Here is an 18,931-nt window from a genome sequence, read left to right as displayed (position 1 = left end):
ACTTTCAAGCTTCATCAACAACAAGGGAGAATTAATCCGTTAAAAAAGACAGCAGCTAACAATCAAGCTCTAACTGATGTCCAAGTGTTAGAAAAACAAATGACTTGGTAGTAGAATTGCCTTGTTTACCAGGTTTAGATTGTTTGCCAGGTTTAGAGCTTGACATCCTTCATCCATCTCAGACCCTGGGGGAGATTAACAAAGCTTGGGAAGAAGGATGCCAACTGGTAGTTGACACAAGGAATGCAGAAATTACAGGACACAGGGCCATTCGGCAGAACTCACAAAATAAGGAAGAAACTAATAAGGCCACTCGGCTACTGTGCTGCAGTCAGCTCCAACTGGGTAACAGGCAATTCTGGCCGGGGGAAATCCTGACCACCAGCTCATGGACCAGTGACCCAAGAAACCCAGTGACTCAAAGGAGAAAGACTAAACATGCTCACTAATTAGCAGAAGAATAAAGAGAATCATTAACTAACAGAATACAGAAAACTAATTAATAAAAGAACTATTGTTCTCTTATTAAAAACCAAAGCAGCCTTTGTTTGATAAAATGTATAAATAGTTAAGTGCTGAGTGCTTGATTTATGGAATACCCCTAAACACCCAGGCTCACACAACTCTGAAATGAATAATCAGTATCTCTCTCGAGTGTGTATTTATTGGCTGGTTGCATACCAGGTAACTAATCTGATTTTTGGAGACAACAGTTTGTGGGGATGAAGGGCAGAGACCCAGAAGTAAAAGCACAGTTCAGCCCCCGAGGGCTTCACGGACCTTGGCAAGCCTTGGCACAGCCCAAGGAGAAGTTTCGATCTGAGAAGGGATTTTACTTGCAGGTGTACCTGCACAGGCCAGGTCTCACAGCTCTCTGGGCTGGCCTGCCAAAGGGAGGGAGGCAGTAGGGACGGGGAGGCAGTCACTGCTCAGCCCCGGGCAGCCGGGGCCAGGCTGCCGTTCCGCCGCTGCGCCAGGCAGCAGCCCCGACCGCCCCGAAGTCTCCAGCCCTTCCTCATGGCTGCCGTGGGACGCGTTTCAAGCACTAAGGGGCCACGCAGGTGGCGTTTGAGGCTGTAGATCCCCACAGACAGACAGACGGACGATAGGACGGACGGACAGCACCGCCCGTCCCCTCCTGGCCAGCAGGGGGCGCTCCCCGCGCCCCGCCGCCCGCCCGCCCACGGCGCCGGAGCCGGAAGCGGAAGCGGCGCGCGCCGGTCCCGGGAGCGAGACCCGCGCCCCGCCGCCGCCGCCGCCGCCCGCGCCATGGCGGCCCCGGCGCTGCCCCCGCTGCCGCCGCAGCTCAAGAGCATCCAGCACCATCTGCGGACCGCGCAGGAGCTGGACAAGCGCGAGCCCGTGGTGGCGTACTATTGTGAGTGAGGAGGTGGCCGCGGCGCCGGCACGGCACGGCACGGCACGGCCCGGCCCGGCCGCCGCTGCACCGGGCGGAGCGCTCCTCCCCTGGCGGCCCGGGCGTTCCGTGGGACGCGCGGGGGCGCGGGGGCGGGGGGAAGCCCCACCTCTGGGCGGTGCGGGGTGGTCGCGGCAGCCCCACCCGCCTTTCCTCCGCTCCGGGCGTGCGGAGCTGCAGCCTGTTGGCGGTCGGAGCGCGCCTTCCGGGAGCCCCACCGCCTGCTTGTACGGCGCCGTGTAAAGTGGTCCTGATGGGACAGCCCTAATGAGCACGGCAAAAAATGACAGTCAAGGAGTTTTTCGGAGTTTTTATTCTTCTGAAAAGACCTCCCTTCGGTCCCGTGTAACCCTGAATAAGTATTTTGAGTTTGAGACTCTTTAGTGCTGATAGAAGCTTTCTGCTTCTATTCTGCTTCTATTCTAAATTTTCTGCTCTTTGAGGCTTTGTCACTTTCTCGGAGTTCTCAAAGGGAGTGGTTTGCTTTTTTTCTGCTTCTTTCGCTGAAATGAGCACAGCAAAACCTTACTGCAAAACTTGCAAATTAATATGTAGATTTGTCAAGCTAATGTGGCTTCTAAGCTAATGGTCGTCAGCATGGACTGTGAGCCTTTCTTAAAGACTTCTTTGAATTAGAAATACAAGCTCGCTCTTAAACTCCTGTTACAGTTAAGCCACGCTTGTAAAGGGCCTAACACTAGCAGATCACCAGAAATGTATGTTTATGTTGTTGACAGCCCACCCTTAAAGGGAAGGAAGATGGGTCCTCACAGTGTTGGTATTTTTATTGAGATACGAGGTCATTCAAGGGGTTTACTTGGCTTGTCTTCAAGAAAAATGAAATAAAAAATAGATGTAGAACTGGTAGTTTTTCATTGTAAGGTGATCTTAATTTAGAAGAATGAGTTAATGAAATTCAGGTTTCAGGTAGCTCTGAAAAAACTGTCGTCTGAGTGACAGAAGAATGATTTTACCTTTTCTGTGTTACACTGGATGTTCTCACTAGTACTTGCTTTTATTTACTGGAAAAACACAGGACAAGTGACACTGTGTGTGGCAGGAAGCACCAGCTAGGTCAGGTTGCACCGAAGGTTTTTTTGCTTGTTTTTCTTTATTTCTTTGGATTTTTCTGTCAGATGTAGTACACTGTCTGGCTATACAAGAAAAAGACATACATTAGTGTAGATGATAAAATACAAGTCTACTTTAAACCAGAAATGTTTTAGTGTACAGTCTCTGCTTTTCTTTGTCTTTTGCATTCTGAAACTTATGTCTTAGTGTGGAGGAAAAAAAAGCCTGTGTTGGATAATTACCATTTTCTGTAAAGTCATTTGCCTTGTCTGTCCTAAGTAGTCTGAAAATTTTATTTTTTTAAATCTGAGTACTTCAACACATCTGGTTCATTACTGAATATAGCAAAGACTGTATGCTAGACATGTCTGTTTCATTACAGTATTATGTAAAATAAAAAGCACTGACACCTCTTTTTCAAGTTAGGTCTTGCTCAGATCCTTTGTTTTTTTAAATACACAGAGGAGAAGAATGTGTTTTTACCAGTGTTCCACTGATGACACTTACTTCCTCCCATGGTGGATGAGTTTGTCTGGATTGAAGAAGATGCACTACTCGTGCCCCATAGTTGTTTGGTTTTTTTTCTTCATTTAGTTCTGGCTTTGAAGCAAAAGTAAGGTTTATGAAACATTAATTTTTAACATCATGGGTTTGGCATAATTACATGGAATCCCAAAGTATTAATTATTAATATTGCTACTGTCAAAAAAAATGTACTGTATATACTCCTAGCATGCTATGAATAGTAAAAGCCTTACTAGAAAGAGAGATTTTTAGGAGTGTAGAGCAGGGGATACCAAAAGATTTCAGGATTCCTTTCAGATAATGTTTTGAAAACCATGTGGATTTATGTAGAGTTAAAGCGATGCTTCACTGGAAAAAGTGAAACATCTCTTTGTGGAGCCTTTGAAATGGGTTTCAGAAGAGCTCTATACATTTTGTATAATGTATTATGTGGAAGGAATAGAGTGCAGAAAACTCTGTGAGTGCTAGATTGTGTGGTGTTGTCTGTGTGGTGCTTCCCCACCAGCCTCATCTGCAGGCACATGCCTGGCACCCTGCATGTCCCTGGAGCAGGGAGCTGATGTAGCCTGTGTCTGCCACCCTGCATGTCCCAGGAGCAGGGGGCTGGTGAGGCAGAGCAGAGTGCACCCTGTTGTTGAGAGGCTGTGCTCCATCACAAAGCTGCTGACACAGCCACTCTGTGAGTGGGATCATTGGTTAGCTAGTGGATGTAACCATCAGTCTGAACAGTGATGTGTTTAGGATAGCTTTGGAATGTTGCCATAAGTGGGTCATACCCAGAAAAAAACTTTGGTCACAATATTATTAATGTTGCTGTGGCACAGTAGTTTGTAGTATGGGCATATGTATGCTAGGTTTTGATTTATGTTAATTTTAGTTATATTGCACTTTTGTGTGTCTAATAATGAGCTGTGACACAAATGAATTTGAGGATTGGAAGCAAGTGAACTCTGGCAAGATGTGTTTGCAACATTACTGCTTTCTATAGCTTAGCAATAAAATTTTCTGAGAAACTGCTTATTGCTCTTGTTAATGTTTTTGTCTCTCATCAGAGGTGCTGTAGGTGCACTCTTAAAGCAGGAAATTTATATGACAATTACATAATTTATTTGCCTTTTTTTTTCTCTTGTGTTGTGTTGTATTTTGAGCATTAAGCTAGCATAAATCAGTAATGCCACCTAAAGAAAATGCTGTAGTCCTTCTCTAGCTTCTCATTCCCAACCCTGGACTGCTTTAGAAGCAAATGTTGATGTAATTGTATGATGAAAGACAATAACAAGCTATTTTTCAGCCAGGCCAATTCACTGCTGCATAAACAGCTGTGTTCCCACACAGACAAAGAAAGCGAGCAAGACACAGTGGCTGGGGGCAAAGGCAGGAGTCCTGCTTTTTTGATTTTGCTGGCATATGTTGATTTACAGAAACTAATTTAATTAACATTAATCTGTTTTACACAATACAAATAGCTACAACGGGGATTACTTGTCTTTTTCAACTGCCACATAATTTTCCACATGAAAAGTAAAATGTTGAACATCAATGTTCTTGTGCACTCCAACACAACACTTCTTGTTGTGGTACTTCCACATTGCAAAAATGTAAAAGCTGGTTTATTGCTTGTAATCCTGTGTAATCCTTACAAAACCTTCATTCTTAACCTCTTTTTTAGGTATCCAGATTCAAAGCAGAATATGTTCAGTAGCTTTATATGTTGTGTGTATACCGTTACCTTTTTAGCCCTATCTATTGTTAGTAGATGGATGTAATTGATTGAAGTAATCAAAGTACTTTTTTTCCAGACAGTGTGCACCATAAATTCACATGATTGTAACATTTCTTCTACCCAGAACACAGGCTGTAGAGAAATAAAGAAACCAGGTTTATTTTAAAAAAATTTTAGTAGGACATGATCTCACAAAATAATTCTCCTTTTAAAGAGATTAGACACTTAATAGTTAATGTAAGTGTCCAGCACTCTGGAAATCTGCCACCTTATTTTAAGTGGTTTCCTCCCCATATGATACTTTTTTCATTTTTGTATTATTTGTTAATCATTGTCATTAAGTATGTAGCTATTTCAGGTTCAGTAAAGGTCAGTTTATTCAGCAGGTATAATGGAATACCTGAAAAGTATGCTACATTGGTTGCCTAGCAAAGGGCAAATATGTAATTGGTAGTCAATAAAATAACTTTTTATGTTAAAAACTTACTTGAGTCTAACTGTTTGACTACTTTGAGATGTTATTTTGCAGACACAAGGAGGCAGGCTCTGATAAAAAAAAAATCTCTGGTGTGTAATAACTGAAGAAGTCATGTCTCCAACTGTGGCCTAAGCAGTTGGACCGATGTGTTGGTTTTTTGGTTGTTTTTTTACAAATTGCAAGGTTTGAGAGGTAACTGTATCTTCCGAAAACTTGGAGTTCAAAGCAAGATTTTAATTAATGGCTGTTGTTTCTGCCTTCCAGTTGCATTGCTAATCTCTTTGCAAAGATGTGTGGTAGTCTGTATTTACTGAACATTAACATTCTAATTCAAAAGTCTTGAGAAAATGCCAGTGAGTTGCCAGAGAAGGACTGATGTTTCATGAACAGTGTTTGGATAGTCAATGAATTCGTGTGAGAAATTGTATTTCTAGTAACTTTAAAAAAGCAAAGTGTAGTGATTTTTACTTTACAGGTCTACTAAACATCAGAAAAAAATAATGTAAGACCAGTAGCTATGATCTGTATAAAAGAGGTATGAAAAAATCCTCAATTTTCTAATTCTTGAGATGGAAAAGCATCAGAGAAATGCTTCCAGACTCTTGTATTAATATTTGTGGTTTTGTGAGATCAAGCAAGAGAGAAAAGCAAGAGACAACTTTTATTCCACAACTAGTTGACAACCTCTTGAACCAAAAGTCATTCAGCTTTTAACAGAAATATCCATCTGTTAAATGTACTGGCTTGTCACTTTCAAGTGTAGTCAGACACCTGGAAACAAGCTTCTCTCTGCATACAAATTATAAGAGTTTTTTAGTATTATTATTACAAAAAAAAGGACTGTGAAGTTCTTGGCCAGACTAAGAATTTGGGAAATATAGTTACAGTGCAATTTCACAACTGAAATACCAATTTTTTTTACCAATTCTTATCCTTTACCAATCCAATTAGTCCTTCTTAATAGGAATGACTAATAATGATCAAATATTTTAATTGAGCTTTTAAATTATTCTATTTTTATTGGATCTTGGTGCATTCTGAATGATTAATTTAGAAGATGCATGTAATTAAGAAGTAACATTAAAAGTAACTGGTATTTGGAGAGATTCAGCACATTCTTAGTGACCTTGTTTATACTGGGATATTGTGGCATTGAAATGCCTAAAAAAATGGGCTTGTAGAATTCCATATCTAATATGATCAAATACCTAAGCTTTCTGGTTTCAATATTCATCTTTTGTACTAGTTTTATATAGTCCATTTGTAAAAGTACTTTTTCCATATTCTCATATTGCTGGTGGCAGAAAACTATTTTGTGGACTATTAATACAACAAATGTTTTAAAGGCTTTTATTGAAACTTACATACAGAAGAATAGATTTAATCTGTTCTTTTCTTAAGGTAAGTTAATATGTTTAAGTCAGATATTTAAGTAAATACCAATTTCATAGTGTACTGTGAGACTTGATTCTGCTATGAGTATAAGCTAAAAGTTTTCCTCACTTTATACTTTTCCCTTTGCTTTCTAGTTTTTTCTGTTTTCAATCTGTTTGCTTGCTCTGTTTATTTCAAAGACTTATAACTGGGGAAGACTGTGCTCTTAAAACTGCTTTGTCTGTGGAGACAGAAAAGCTAAATAAGTGGTGGGAATAACTAAGATAATTGTATAAACTCCACAATCCTTAAAGCAGACTGTGGGTAGTGGCAAAAATTAAGACGATATTAACTGTTGTGTAGTATTTTGGGCTTTGCTTTGATTATATAGGTAATATTTTAAAATAATCTGTTCTAACAGAGATAGGAATGAGAACATATAGGACAAGTGTACTTCAGAGATTGAATCCTTTTCTGAGTTACATGTATTTGTGTTAAACTCTTAAATTTCACTTGTATAGTGTAAGTGTACTAAGGTGCATTTTTTTCCATCATATAATTCACCATCTTTTGCTAAATATTTACTTCTTTGGAAGTAGAATTAACGACTGTCTTTTCCTGTCTGAGGTATGCTGCTGCCTTTGAAGGAGGAATGCATCAGTGTCAACATTCTGATATGCAGAATCATGAAACTGTTGAGGTTGGAGGGCTTTGTACATCACCTCGTGCAGTGCCCTGTTCAGAGCATAATCACTTGGTCAGGACTGTGTGCAGGCAGTTTTAGAACATCCCCAAGGATGGCGACTCCATGACTGCTGGGAGCAACCTGTTCCAGTGTGTGATTACCCAGACAGTAGAAGATTTTTCTTATGTTTAACTGGAAATTCTTGTATTTCATTTTGAGCCTATTGCCTCTCATCCTGACAGTAGACACCACTGAGAAGGGTCTGGCTTTGTTTTCATTCCCCACTGCCAACCTCCTCTCATCAGTGGTAAGACCCTCTGATCCATTGCTTTCCAAGAGTTAAACAATCTGAGCTCTCTGCCTCTCCTGGTGTGACATGTCCCTAGCCTTTCCTCAGCCTTGTGGCCCTTCCCATGTCTCGTACTGCGAGCCCAGAGCTGCAGGTGTGGCACACCAGTGCTGAGTAGAATGGAAAGGTCACTTGCCTCAACCTGCTGGCAGCACTTCTCCTAATTCGGCTGTGGATGCTGGTAGCCATCACAGTAGTCAGAAGTACACTTTGGAAGCTTATCTTCTGGTCATCTAGGGTGCTTTGGTTCACCTCACAGAGTAGTCTAAAGACATGAAATAGGCTTCTTCCAGTTTAAACTAAAGAAGAGGGTGTTTCAGATTTGTGGTCTAATCACTAAGAGCTGTTTTATCCTCCTGACTTGACCACAACTAATCCAGAGTAGCTGCCTTCTCCTCTTTTCACATTCTGGAGATCTCAATTGCTATAAATCCTATGTTTAATGTAGTTTTTCTGTTTTAGTTCGAAATATTTTATTTTCTTTATTTAACTGTAGAGATGAGCTTTTAAAAATACAGGTAGTTTAAATATTGTAGAAAAGCTTAGAAGATTGTGAATTGTACATACACTGGTACTCAAATTTTACAGGACCAAAATAAGTCCTTAAACCAGACTGAAGTGTGGTAGTGTAGAATATAGTCATTTCCTGAGATTCATAGTAGGTATTGCTATGTTATTTGTTTTGTCATCTAACCTTAATAGTTAGCAGTCTTGTTTGTCATTGGAAATTTTTTTTGCCTATTTTGCTTGTCTATAATTTGCTGCTATTATTATTATTATTATTATTATTATTATTATTATTATTATTATTATTATTGTGAATTGTAAGGGGACTTACTTGAATTTTCAGGAGTTTTAAGAGGAATTTGAGATAATTTTGACTTAATAAAATTTGTCTAGCATATAACATACTATAATGTTACCCACTCATTTTCTTCAGTAAAATTTAGAATACCATAAAAGAATCTGGGAGTCAAGAGGGTCATGATGCTATCTTCTTTTGAGTTTCTTAATTATATTTTTTGTAGTCTTTGTTTCCCCAATTTTGCATTTTTTTTTCCTTACAGGTTTCCCTAAGTTAATTTCACTTGAAAATAAGTATTTGAAAATAATTTGGTTTTTCTGGAATGTTTTAGATTTTCAGCCAGCCTAATGTCTTGTCTTTTGCAAGTTTCCTTTGGCATCATGTAATGAAGAGACAATGTAAGACCTTCCAAGTTTTTTTGTCAGTGTATTAAATCTATTTGTAAAAGTATTGGAATTCAGACAGCATAGACTTAGCCATGTAGAAATATATTTATGACCTGAATGCAGAAATTACATGATTGAAATATGACGCACTAATGTTTATGAGAGCAAGAGCATTTTTATTTGAAAATGTTTCCAGTAGTTTTGGATTTGAGTAGAATCCAACTTAATGTCTTTGTGCCCTTTGCTTCCCACATTTGTATTCCAGCTGTTGGATTCCTTTACCAAGCATTTAACAAACTTTTTTCTGTCAGTGGTTTGACAAAGGGATGTAGAATATGAATGAGTAATAAATTATGGCCTGGTAAAGCTTTCATCCCTTAATCAGAATCAAAATATCACTAAAATTTATTGCGATGGTATTTGTTACTATTCTATGTCAGTTTGTTACTATCAAATGTGAAAAATATTTCAGTTGCCAATAATTTATTTTCTATGCTAGAGAATTAAATACACACAGGAAAAAAGAAGTATAATCTTTTGATCCTGTTAGACCAGGAAAAAGAAAGATGGGTAGTAGGACAGAATTTAGAAGATAGAGAATAAACCTATTGTGCATGCTTGCTGGCTGGAACTTTTGTTCTCCTGTATTTTTTACTTGGCACAAATTTAGTTTAAAATGGGAGTGAGGGGAGTTTCAGTTGTTATCCAAACATAAATCTGGAGTAACTTACTGTGTATGAGGAATGAATGTCTGGCACATACTAGAGACAAAATACTTGCTCTGAAATTGTGCTGTGTATTAGCAAAGGAAAAATAACATGGTATTACGTGACATAAATAAAGGCAGAGAAGTTTCTGTAAAGCTCACTGTATAATTCCAGCCAGCACACCCACACTTAGTATTTACTGAACAAAGATTAAGGGCAGCAAATCAAGATGTATATTTTGTAGTTGTCTTGGCAAAACATTTTTGTGAGAATGATTACTTGCCAAGTCTTTATGAATTTGAAGATAAATGTCCTGTCTACAAACTCTGAGCAAACTCTTAGTTAATAATTGGCAAAACAGTTGTGTCTTTGTGTGTAAAATTACAAGTGACTTTAGCTCTACTTCTGATGTTATTTAATATTTAAACATTAGCTCTCTCTAGCCTCCTTTACCTCCTTAGTACTTTAATTTCTGCACATACAGCACTACTTTGTTGGCCACATAAAAGTCTTTTTTGCTACTTAGTTTGAATAGAGAGGGGCAAAAAATAGCTGTATCTATTATAAAACTGAATGCATAAAACAAAAAGGAGGAATAACTTCATTCATCTGTTTGATCCCAGATATTCCAGATCTTAATCATAAATAGTGAAGAGAGATAAGAAATACAGGTCACTTAATTCCAAGATTATCTACATTCTTCATATACATTTAGGCTTTAAAACTTGAAAATTTTTGCAGCTACCTTGTATGGGTTTAGTTTTCTTTTACATCAACATTTTCAGAAGCTTGGCTGTTCACAGAGGATTTTCTTTTATTAGAAGTTCCTAAACAAATGCCTCCTGTAAGTCAAGTTCTTTAGTTTTAACAGTGTCACTGGTCATTAGGGACAAGCACTTTAAACATTTTGTTTAATGTATAGAGAAGTTCTGAAGAGGAAACCAAAATTATTTTGATGTAAAATGGCCTTTCAAGTGTCATATTCTATAAGGTAAAACAATTCATTTGTAATACATAACACTATGAGGATTTCTTTTGTGGCATCTATATTGTTCAGGAGATTACTTTCCACTTATTAGAAATTGAACCACTTCCATTGAAGCAAAAGTTTTGTGTGACTTAGCAAACACAGTAATAATACTGTCCATTGCTTTTGCAATATTACAGAAATCAGAGCAGCTGATTCCATTTAATGGAATGTAAATAATTAGTTTTCTTTTGTATGTGGGGAAAGGGGGCAACTGAACTCATGTCACTGTAGGCTTTCTTAGTGGAGATCCTGGAGGTGGTAAATTTTTGATCTCTCACTCATGAGTTTTTTGCTACTGAGATTACATGTCAATGTAAACATGGAGGACAGTTCTTTGACCATTAATTGCTAGTTTAAAATTTGACTGATGATATTAACAAAGGGAAGGTATGTTTTGCTCTTGCTGCCGAAAATTTAGTTATGAGGTGCATTTGCCCGTTTGCTGCAAGTTAGGCAGGAAAAGGACATTATTAGATTTACTTCACTAGGTGAAAACACGTTTTTCAGTTACAATCATGTGTTTTTACAATAACTAATACTTGTGTGATCAAGCACACATAAAAGATATGCAAGAGAACACCTTAACTGGCAAAGGTAGTAGTATCAAAACCAACACAGTCTTACAGATAGCCTTCTTGTAGAATACTTGGGACATTTCAAAATTAGAGCAGAGAGGATAACAGAAGACACAGATGTGGAAGAACTTGCATTTGGAAATAAATTTATTTATTTTCCTTATGAATATGATATAGTAATACTCAAAAATGAAAAAAAGTATAACTAGTAGATGCTTTTTCCTGCTGTCTGTAAGGCAAAGGATTACTTACTGCTTTCACTCCCATATTGCTTTTCATACAGATAATTTCAAAAGCAAAATTTTAAAACATTAAAAGGTTATTATATTTATTTCAGTATTGTCTTTCAAGATAAGTACCATAAGTACCAATTTATTTCCTCCTCTTCCTATTTTGTTTTTTTTTTTTTCCTAGAAATCTCTAGTCCTTTCAGTTTTTCAACTATTTCACCTTCTGTTTGTTTGGTAAGTTTAATGGTAGAGATTTTCGATCCCAAAGCCCTACTTTTGATTAGAGCAGCACTGAGTAAAGCAGTAAGTGTACCTAAATATACGTAACAACATTCTGTGTGTCACTGATGAGATTCAAACTGGTGGAGTGTACTTTTCTTCTGTTTCTTCAGTTCATCAACTGAAACTGATGTTTGTGGAGATTTTGACTGGTAGTGTCTGCTTTGCATTTCCTGACCTGAAGGTTGTGTCATCTTTCATTGCAATAAGGTTTTATCAACAGCATCTAAGCCAAGACTACCTTTTGGCTCTGAATGCTACTAGGTAGTGATACTCTGTCAATAGCTGTTTTCACAGACTTCGTGCTCTTTCTTGATCACCACTTACTTGACAAAAAAGGAATAGCTTTTGCCTTTATCTGAATGGCGGCCTATCAGAGGCCTGTCTCTGGACAGGTTAGTCCTTCTTTAAACATATAAATGTATGTGAAGAAGTGAGCGTGCAAAAATTCCAGACTTCAAAAGCTTTTGAAGATCACAGTAGACTCTCTTGTTAGGGTAACTTCAGTGTGCTTTGACTTTTTTGCTTCTTAATAAGATCTTTCAGGAAATCTTAACAGTTTCTATAGGCGGTGATACAAATTGGGACTTTGTGGCTGCATGTGGTAACTGTCTACTGTGGTCAGTTGTGTGGCACAGAAATGTAATTGCTGTGACAGGTGGAACGCATTTAATTTAATCTCAGGTGACATTAATAGTCTGTCTCTAGGATGTCTCTGTTCCTGGTATCTTAGAGCTGCTGCTGCAAGAGCACCTTCACTCTTTCTTGACTCTTTCTTTGGATAATAGTACTTTGATTTTTAACAACCTAGGAGCCTTGGGTACCTTGGTCCTAGAATCTTTTGTTAGGAGGATGGTGTTGGTGTGGAAGATTGCTTGGTGTCACCCACAGTGTAAACTAATATATGGACAAGAAAAACATTTTTCTTGTTTCTGTTATATTAAATATAACATGTTCTCTGACATGTTATTTTTGTGTGTTCAAGAGTTGTTCAGCATTTCTTCACTGGAGTACCTGAAGGAGTCTGAAAGTCTTTCTCAGATGCTGAAATCCTAAGACAGGAAAGGGCTGTTTTTTCAAGGCTTTATACAGAGTGTACAGATGTTTCAGTCCTGTAAATACACCCCTTGGGATATTAGTGAAGGAAAAAATTATCTGGCTTCTACAATTTAAATGGATGTATTTGCAATGAGAGTGAAAAAACCCACATACTGGTAACACAAGAGTAACAGTTACAATGTAGAAGATATTTTAATTTTTAAACTGATCAAGGTTAAAGACATTTGCAAGATCCATTTATATGGAGACAGAGTCCTTTTTATGTAAATGAGTTATGGATGAGATCTGAAGATGCATACTTTGGCAAGTAAGGTGAATCTATATCCCATAATGAACAAATGTATTTTGAATTTGTCACCCTAATGCATATCAGTCTAAAATTAATTTATTTGCCTGAAAATATCTGATCTTGCCACCCATCAAAAAGAAATAACTGATCTAGATGGCTCATAGGTTTAGCAACCTTATGTTAATTCTTAAGTTTTATATTGTTATATTATACCATGAAATGGGTTCAGGGGAGCTTACAATCAAGTATGTACTTAAAATTCAATTAAATTGAAGACTGTGAATTAGCTCCTTGTCATGTGATGATGGTATTTTAATTGATGATTGCTTTTAATAATAATTTTAGTGCCTTAGATGCAATTCTGTCTTTCTCTGTGTTTGACTGTCTTGGAAATCTAATTTCAACCTCACATGTGCTAGTTTTGTAGTGTTTAACATTAACATATCAGCATCCTGAAGATAAATTAGGTGGGCTTAAGAGTACCTATGAGTAATTAACTTAATAGTAATGTCACTTGATGAAACCTAGATAGAAATTCTTCCATTTGTCATGGTCAAGTATTGTATTGTTCTTAAGTTTTTAGTAATTCCTTTAGTTTTGTTCAGGACTTTCACTTGGTTGTTCTTTACTGAAAACTTGAATACGAAGATGCTAGATCCTTCTATACATTGTAATAGTAAAAATAGAGAGGCACTGGAGAGCACAAGTATTTTATTTTTCAGGGAGAGTGTCTTTAAATGGTTAGGCAGCCCAACAGCTTTAATATTCAAAAATAAGTGAGCTTTGCAGTCCCAAATAAGGAATTTATGCTTAGTCTGGTTTGAACACTCAGTTGTATATAAAATAGGAAATACTACTTTAAAAATCCAGAAAAGTTAGTTAAATTATGGCACTAACCAGCAGATTCTTATGTTTTGTAGAAAGAGATTTAATTTTATTAGACAAATTGCTAATAGATGGAAAAGGCAGACAAGCTTGTGAGTATGAAATGTTTTCTTCTGCAGCAAGCATCAGGATAAGCGCAGTGTGACAGCAATTGTGTTTATTCATGTTTACTGAGGTAATTTGAAGGAAAAAGATTCTTTGTAATGTGTGAAGAGGTGCTTGGGAGGAACAAGATGCTAACTAAAGCTGTGGGGTAAGTTAGGATTGCTTGCAGAACTCTGTGTCCCGCAAGAAGGATATGGGGTATTCCATAATGACTACCTCATGACAATATTTGGTGGAGTTACAGCTTTTTATTCTTAAACTCTGCATTTGGAAGTGTTTTGTAGGACTCCCTTAAGAGTCAGAAGTGAGAGAGAAATATTTTTTTTTTGTGGGAAATGTTCTGCATTTGATTACTGAATGTTTCTGGCTATTTTCCCTTCTCGGTGTGTGTTAATCCTAGCATGTAATGCTTGCTTGTGTTTGCCCACAGTTTCATGAAGCCTATAAAGTTCTGCAATGTGCAAATCTAAAACTCACAGTTTTTTGGTAGTAAAAAGATAATTTTTAATCAGAAGATGTTAATCATTTATGGTCAAGATCTTACTAAAAACTGGCAACTCTACTTGGAGGGAAAGTTTGATAAAGTCTGTCTTGCCTGATGTAAAGATCAGGTTTGTGCCTTGAGTGTTTTGATGGTGTGTATGCATATACATGGAGATAGTAGGTGCTTAGTACCATTTGTTCAAGGCTTTTAAGGATAACTGGCTCCTACTGCATGGAGTTCCGTTTATATCCATGCACTCTCTCAAATCACTTTGAAGGTATTATTCAGGTGAGTTGCAAGTGAGGTTGGTGGTAGTTTATAAAAGCACTTGATATTGCATAACAGTGATACAAACATCATTAAAATGAGTAGGAATAGTCATTGGGGAAAAAATAAAATGTAAATCTCCCTGAACTATCTCCTAGTATCTCTGCAAGGCCAAACCTTACATTTTGCTGTCAGTGCTCACTAGTACTGGAGACAGTATATGGTTAAATCATGAGTTTGTCTTTCATGTGTGTTGGGGGGCATTGCATTGTTTGCTTAAGGGTTCTGCCTTAGATAATGACTTCCAGTGTTTTTTGTGTGTTTTGTATCATTTCAAGGTCGTTTGTATGCAATGCAGACAGGGATGAAGATTGACAGTAAAACGCCGGAATGCCGTAAATTTTTATCCAAACTTATGGATCAGTTGGAAGCTGTAAGTAGAATTTACTGCTTTCCTCAAAAACGATCATAATGCTAATATAATTTTTATTTCAATTTCTGGAAATACCGTGTCTTCTCTGCAGCTATTCTGCATGCAAGCATACTGCATGAACTTCACTTGTATGTAATAAATTGCAGAAGGATTGGAAGGAGATAAAGCTCTATGTGGGTATGCATGCACAAACATAATTGAAATTTTGCCATAAGATTTTGTGTAGACAGCATAAATTACAGTGCTTTATTTATACATGTTCTCATGACAAATCATAATTCATGAGGAAGTTAATGCAGATATTCTAGAAGACTTTTTAAAATTCATTTGCCTTTGATTCCTTGAAGTCTGTACAGTTATTTTCGCTGCTCTAGGACTTAATATCCTAGTCCTGGGATGCTTTTGAACTCTCTAACCTAAACTTTTATATCCAGGGAGTTTTTAAAAATGCTCTTTAAAAGATAAAGATACTTCTGATTGTATCCTGTACTAGAGATTGGAGATTTTATTTTATAAATTCTTGTAAGCACACTCTAATCTGTGTGGGTAAGGATAGCTATGCCATGCTCTTCTGAATGGACCTGATACTATTAAAAGCCTTAAATAGAAGAGAGTTAAACAAAGAAAGGTAAAGTTGTAGTACAGGTGGTCAGTTTAAGTTACAGGAGTTGGTTATGTTCATACTCTGTAGTTTTCAGTGTTCTCAAAGGAAGAAGTTTTTTGATTCTAAGGTCTAAGTGCTCATTTGGAAGCAGAAAGTAGTGTTGAAAAATGAAGCAGCAGTTCTTTTTCTGTTCAGTATCGGTGATTCCATCCAAAGTCTGGCAGTGCCTGACGAGTTTGTGTGGAACTAGTATAACAGCCTTCAGTTATGAAAGATGGACCGCTTGCCCACAGAATTATTCAAGGCCAGGTTGCATAGGTCCTGAGCAACCTCTTCTAGTGAATAGCATCCCTGCTCACTGCATGGGAGTTGGAACTAGATGACCCTTAAGGTCCTTTCCAATCCAAACCATTCTGTGGTTCTTCAGAAAAAAAAATGAAACCTGAACCATTTGTCTTTTTTTTTTTTCATAACTTGTGCTTCTTGCTTTTTTTATCACTGATTTTTTGCAATGGAAAATTCAGTGTACAGTGATTTCTTGGTGTGTTGTTTCATTGGATTTTGACATCTTTAAAAGGAGTGGGGTTTGTGTTCAAAGGGAGAGAGACATAGCAGGAAAGGTGAGATTAAAACTCAAAAATATTTTGCTCTTCATTTCCTACAAAACGTTGGGAATTGCTGGGTTACTGTGGTACTACAGCAGTTAATATAGAGGGTTCAGTTACCCCTTCTGTTTCAAATTTGAAAATACTAAAAAAGCAGCAAAAATCTATAGTTCCACCTTTTGGTTACCAGTAAGATTGTCTGTGTGACAGCTCATGCACAGGTATTGAATATTCTTCTATGTATCCGGGTGGTTGAAGATGGAGAGAGCACTCCTAGTCAAGTCTAATAGAGTAGGTTTTGGGGCTAGGAAGTTGGGGTTTATGGAAAAATTAGACCCCTGCTGTAATTTAGGAGCTGCTGTTTTGAGTCTGCCCATAACCACCAGGGGGCACAGAGGGGTGCAGTTTAATTTTTTTTTTTAAGATTAAGCTTAAATGCCTTGAGTTTTAGGTTGAAATTTTGTATCAGCATTTAAAACACCAGTACTGCTGTATTGAATCACAGATTGTGTGAAGGATAATTTTAACAGTAAACAGCTTGGTTAACTTTAGTACTTTTACAAGTGCATGTTACAGTGTCAGTTGTGTGTTTGAAATAATTGAGCATCAAACCGAGTATAGTAATCAGTTCTTTTCTGAATGTGGTATACAGATAGGCTGGGGAAATAGATGTGTATGCAAACAGTTTTCTTCCTGAGTTAGCTTCAGTGTCTGAGTGTTTCCTTTTAACACACAAATTTTGGTACTTTCACAAGAAAATTACACTTGTAAAACAAATACTTTTTGAAAACCGCATAGAGTAAGTAGTTTGATTAAAGTCTTTAAATTTAAAATTCTGTTTGGAAAGCTTATATTTAACTACTGAAATGAAGTAACTCTCCTGGCAACATTCTATGTCTTAGAAAGTTGGCAGCAATCTTAAAAATATGGAAATGCTGCCTGCATGATTAAAATTTTCTTTGCACGCACAGTGAAAAATAACTGCCATTCAGAGATTGTTTTTAAATCTTTTGGCAAAATAAAGGCTGCAGGTTAGTATCATGCAGTGTTCCTGTTTTTGTTCTCTAAGGATAACCTGAGATTTCCGTATGTGCAAACAGTGAGCCTATTCAGAAGCTGTAAATCCACCTGTTGTAACTGTTAGAGGGTTGTTTGCTTTACTGATTTTTATTAGGAAACCTGAGGATTCTGGTACTCTAACATCTTTGAAAAGAGTTCTTTGAATTGAAATACGCTGCTTACACTGAAAATTCCAGTAAATCCATAGGTCACTAGACGGGTCAAGGTAGGGCTCAGATACTTTGAAAGATGTAATGAACTGCAGCGAAATAACCTTACAAGAGGAGAGATACATGATGACTCTGTTCTACAGCACCTTTATAAAGCATGCATTACTTTACCAGCAAGCCTGTGTTGAATCTTGACACAGGCTTGCTGGGTCTTTCATATACTAAGAGGAAAAATATCTGTTGCTGTTCCTTCACAGCATTGTAGTTGTGGGGTTTTTTAACTTTGGTGGAGAAGATGTTGGGGTGTTGGTGGTTTTTCTAAGCATTTTGTGACTGAAGATTCAGAGCTACTTATTTGTAATATTTCTCTCTCCAAAACAATGTGAGTTCTCTTTCCCATGCTGCTTTTAGCATTTGTTATATTAGTAGCTGCAGATTTGTAAAACAAAGTGTAAGTTGTTTCTTTTTAAATTGTATTTTGTTTAAATCAGCAGGTTCTTTTTGTGTTTGCAGAATTCCTAAGGTCTAATAAAGTAATTAATGTATTTTTCCAACATTTTTTCAGATGAAAAAGCAATTTGGTGATAATGAGGCAATTACTCAGGAAATTGTTGGCTCTGCTCATGTGGAGAATTATGCCTTGAAAATGTTTTTGTATGCAGACAATGAAGACAGAGCTGGGCAATTTCATAAGTAGGTGAAAATCTTTTTTTCCTTTTCTGAAGATACTGGTCAGGAAATGTGAATACCCAAACTCTTTAATTTGAACTGAAGCAAGAATTGAGATTTAATACATTCTTTTCTCTTCTGGAAAACTCAATTTGTTACTACTTATAGGTCTCCAACATCACACATTAACTGGTATCCTCCTCCTTATGCTCCTTAGGGAGTTGCTTACCTACTGCCAAGCCTTCTAAAACCACAGGCTAATATTGTGCTTTATTTTATCAAGCATATTATAGTTTCTGTGGACCAGTGATAGTAAAATAGTTGTGATGATCCATTATGTGTTTTGGTTTACAGCAATTACTATGGCATGTTCATGTATTTTTTCTAAGCTAATACAGGATTTCTGATGTTCTACAAATTCCAAGCTAGAAACTAAGTGCAGAACATGTAACCAGTTTTAAAAAATGCCGAACATTTTCTGCATGGTAGTTAGGAGAATAATCAATATTGCTAGATTTAAATGTTGTGAAGCAGCTTCTGTAACATCAGATTAAAAGAAAAAAAAAAGCGATGTTTGGCTTGAAATAAGCCAGTATGGTCTAAGATTACAGCACCTGAAATGTGATTTTGAGACACTGACATTGCCAAGTTAGCAAAATGCTTTCTTT

General features: G+C 37.3%; 1 protein-coding gene across 4 annotated transcripts in view; it reads left to right on the top strand.

Moving 5' to 3' along the window:
- The first annotated feature begins 1,184 nt into the window (after positions 1–1,184).
- Positions 1,185–18,931, top strand: part of VTA1 (vesicle trafficking 1) — a 39,244-nt gene continuing 21,497 nt past the window's right edge. For 2 of the 4 annotated variants that reach the window (XM_038131359.1, XM_038131358.1), the window contains exons 1-3: positions 1,185–1,378; positions 15,062–15,156; positions 18,160–18,287. In XM_038131359.1, the coding sequence (XP_037987287.1) occupies positions 1,270–1,378; positions 15,062–15,156; positions 18,160–18,287 (332 nt within the window). In that variant the 5' untranslated portion in view covers positions 1,185–1,269. Of the gene's footprint in view, positions 1,379–1,478; positions 1,761–1,809; positions 3,102–15,061; positions 15,157–18,159; positions 18,288–18,931 lie in introns of those variants that run through there. The other 2 variants (XM_038131360.1, XM_038131361.1) reach the window with 2 other exon arrangements.

The sequence above is a fragment of the Motacilla alba genome, chromosome 3 (genome assembly GCF_015832195.1).
Source record: "Motacilla alba alba isolate MOTALB_02 chromosome 3, Motacilla_alba_V1.0_pri, whole genome shotgun sequence".
In the NCBI taxonomy this organism is placed as follows: Eukaryota; Metazoa; Chordata; class Aves; order Passeriformes; family Motacillidae; genus Motacilla; species Motacilla alba.
The sequence above is the reverse complement of the archived record's forward strand: the minus strand, read 5'-3'. Positions and strand labels throughout refer to the sequence as shown.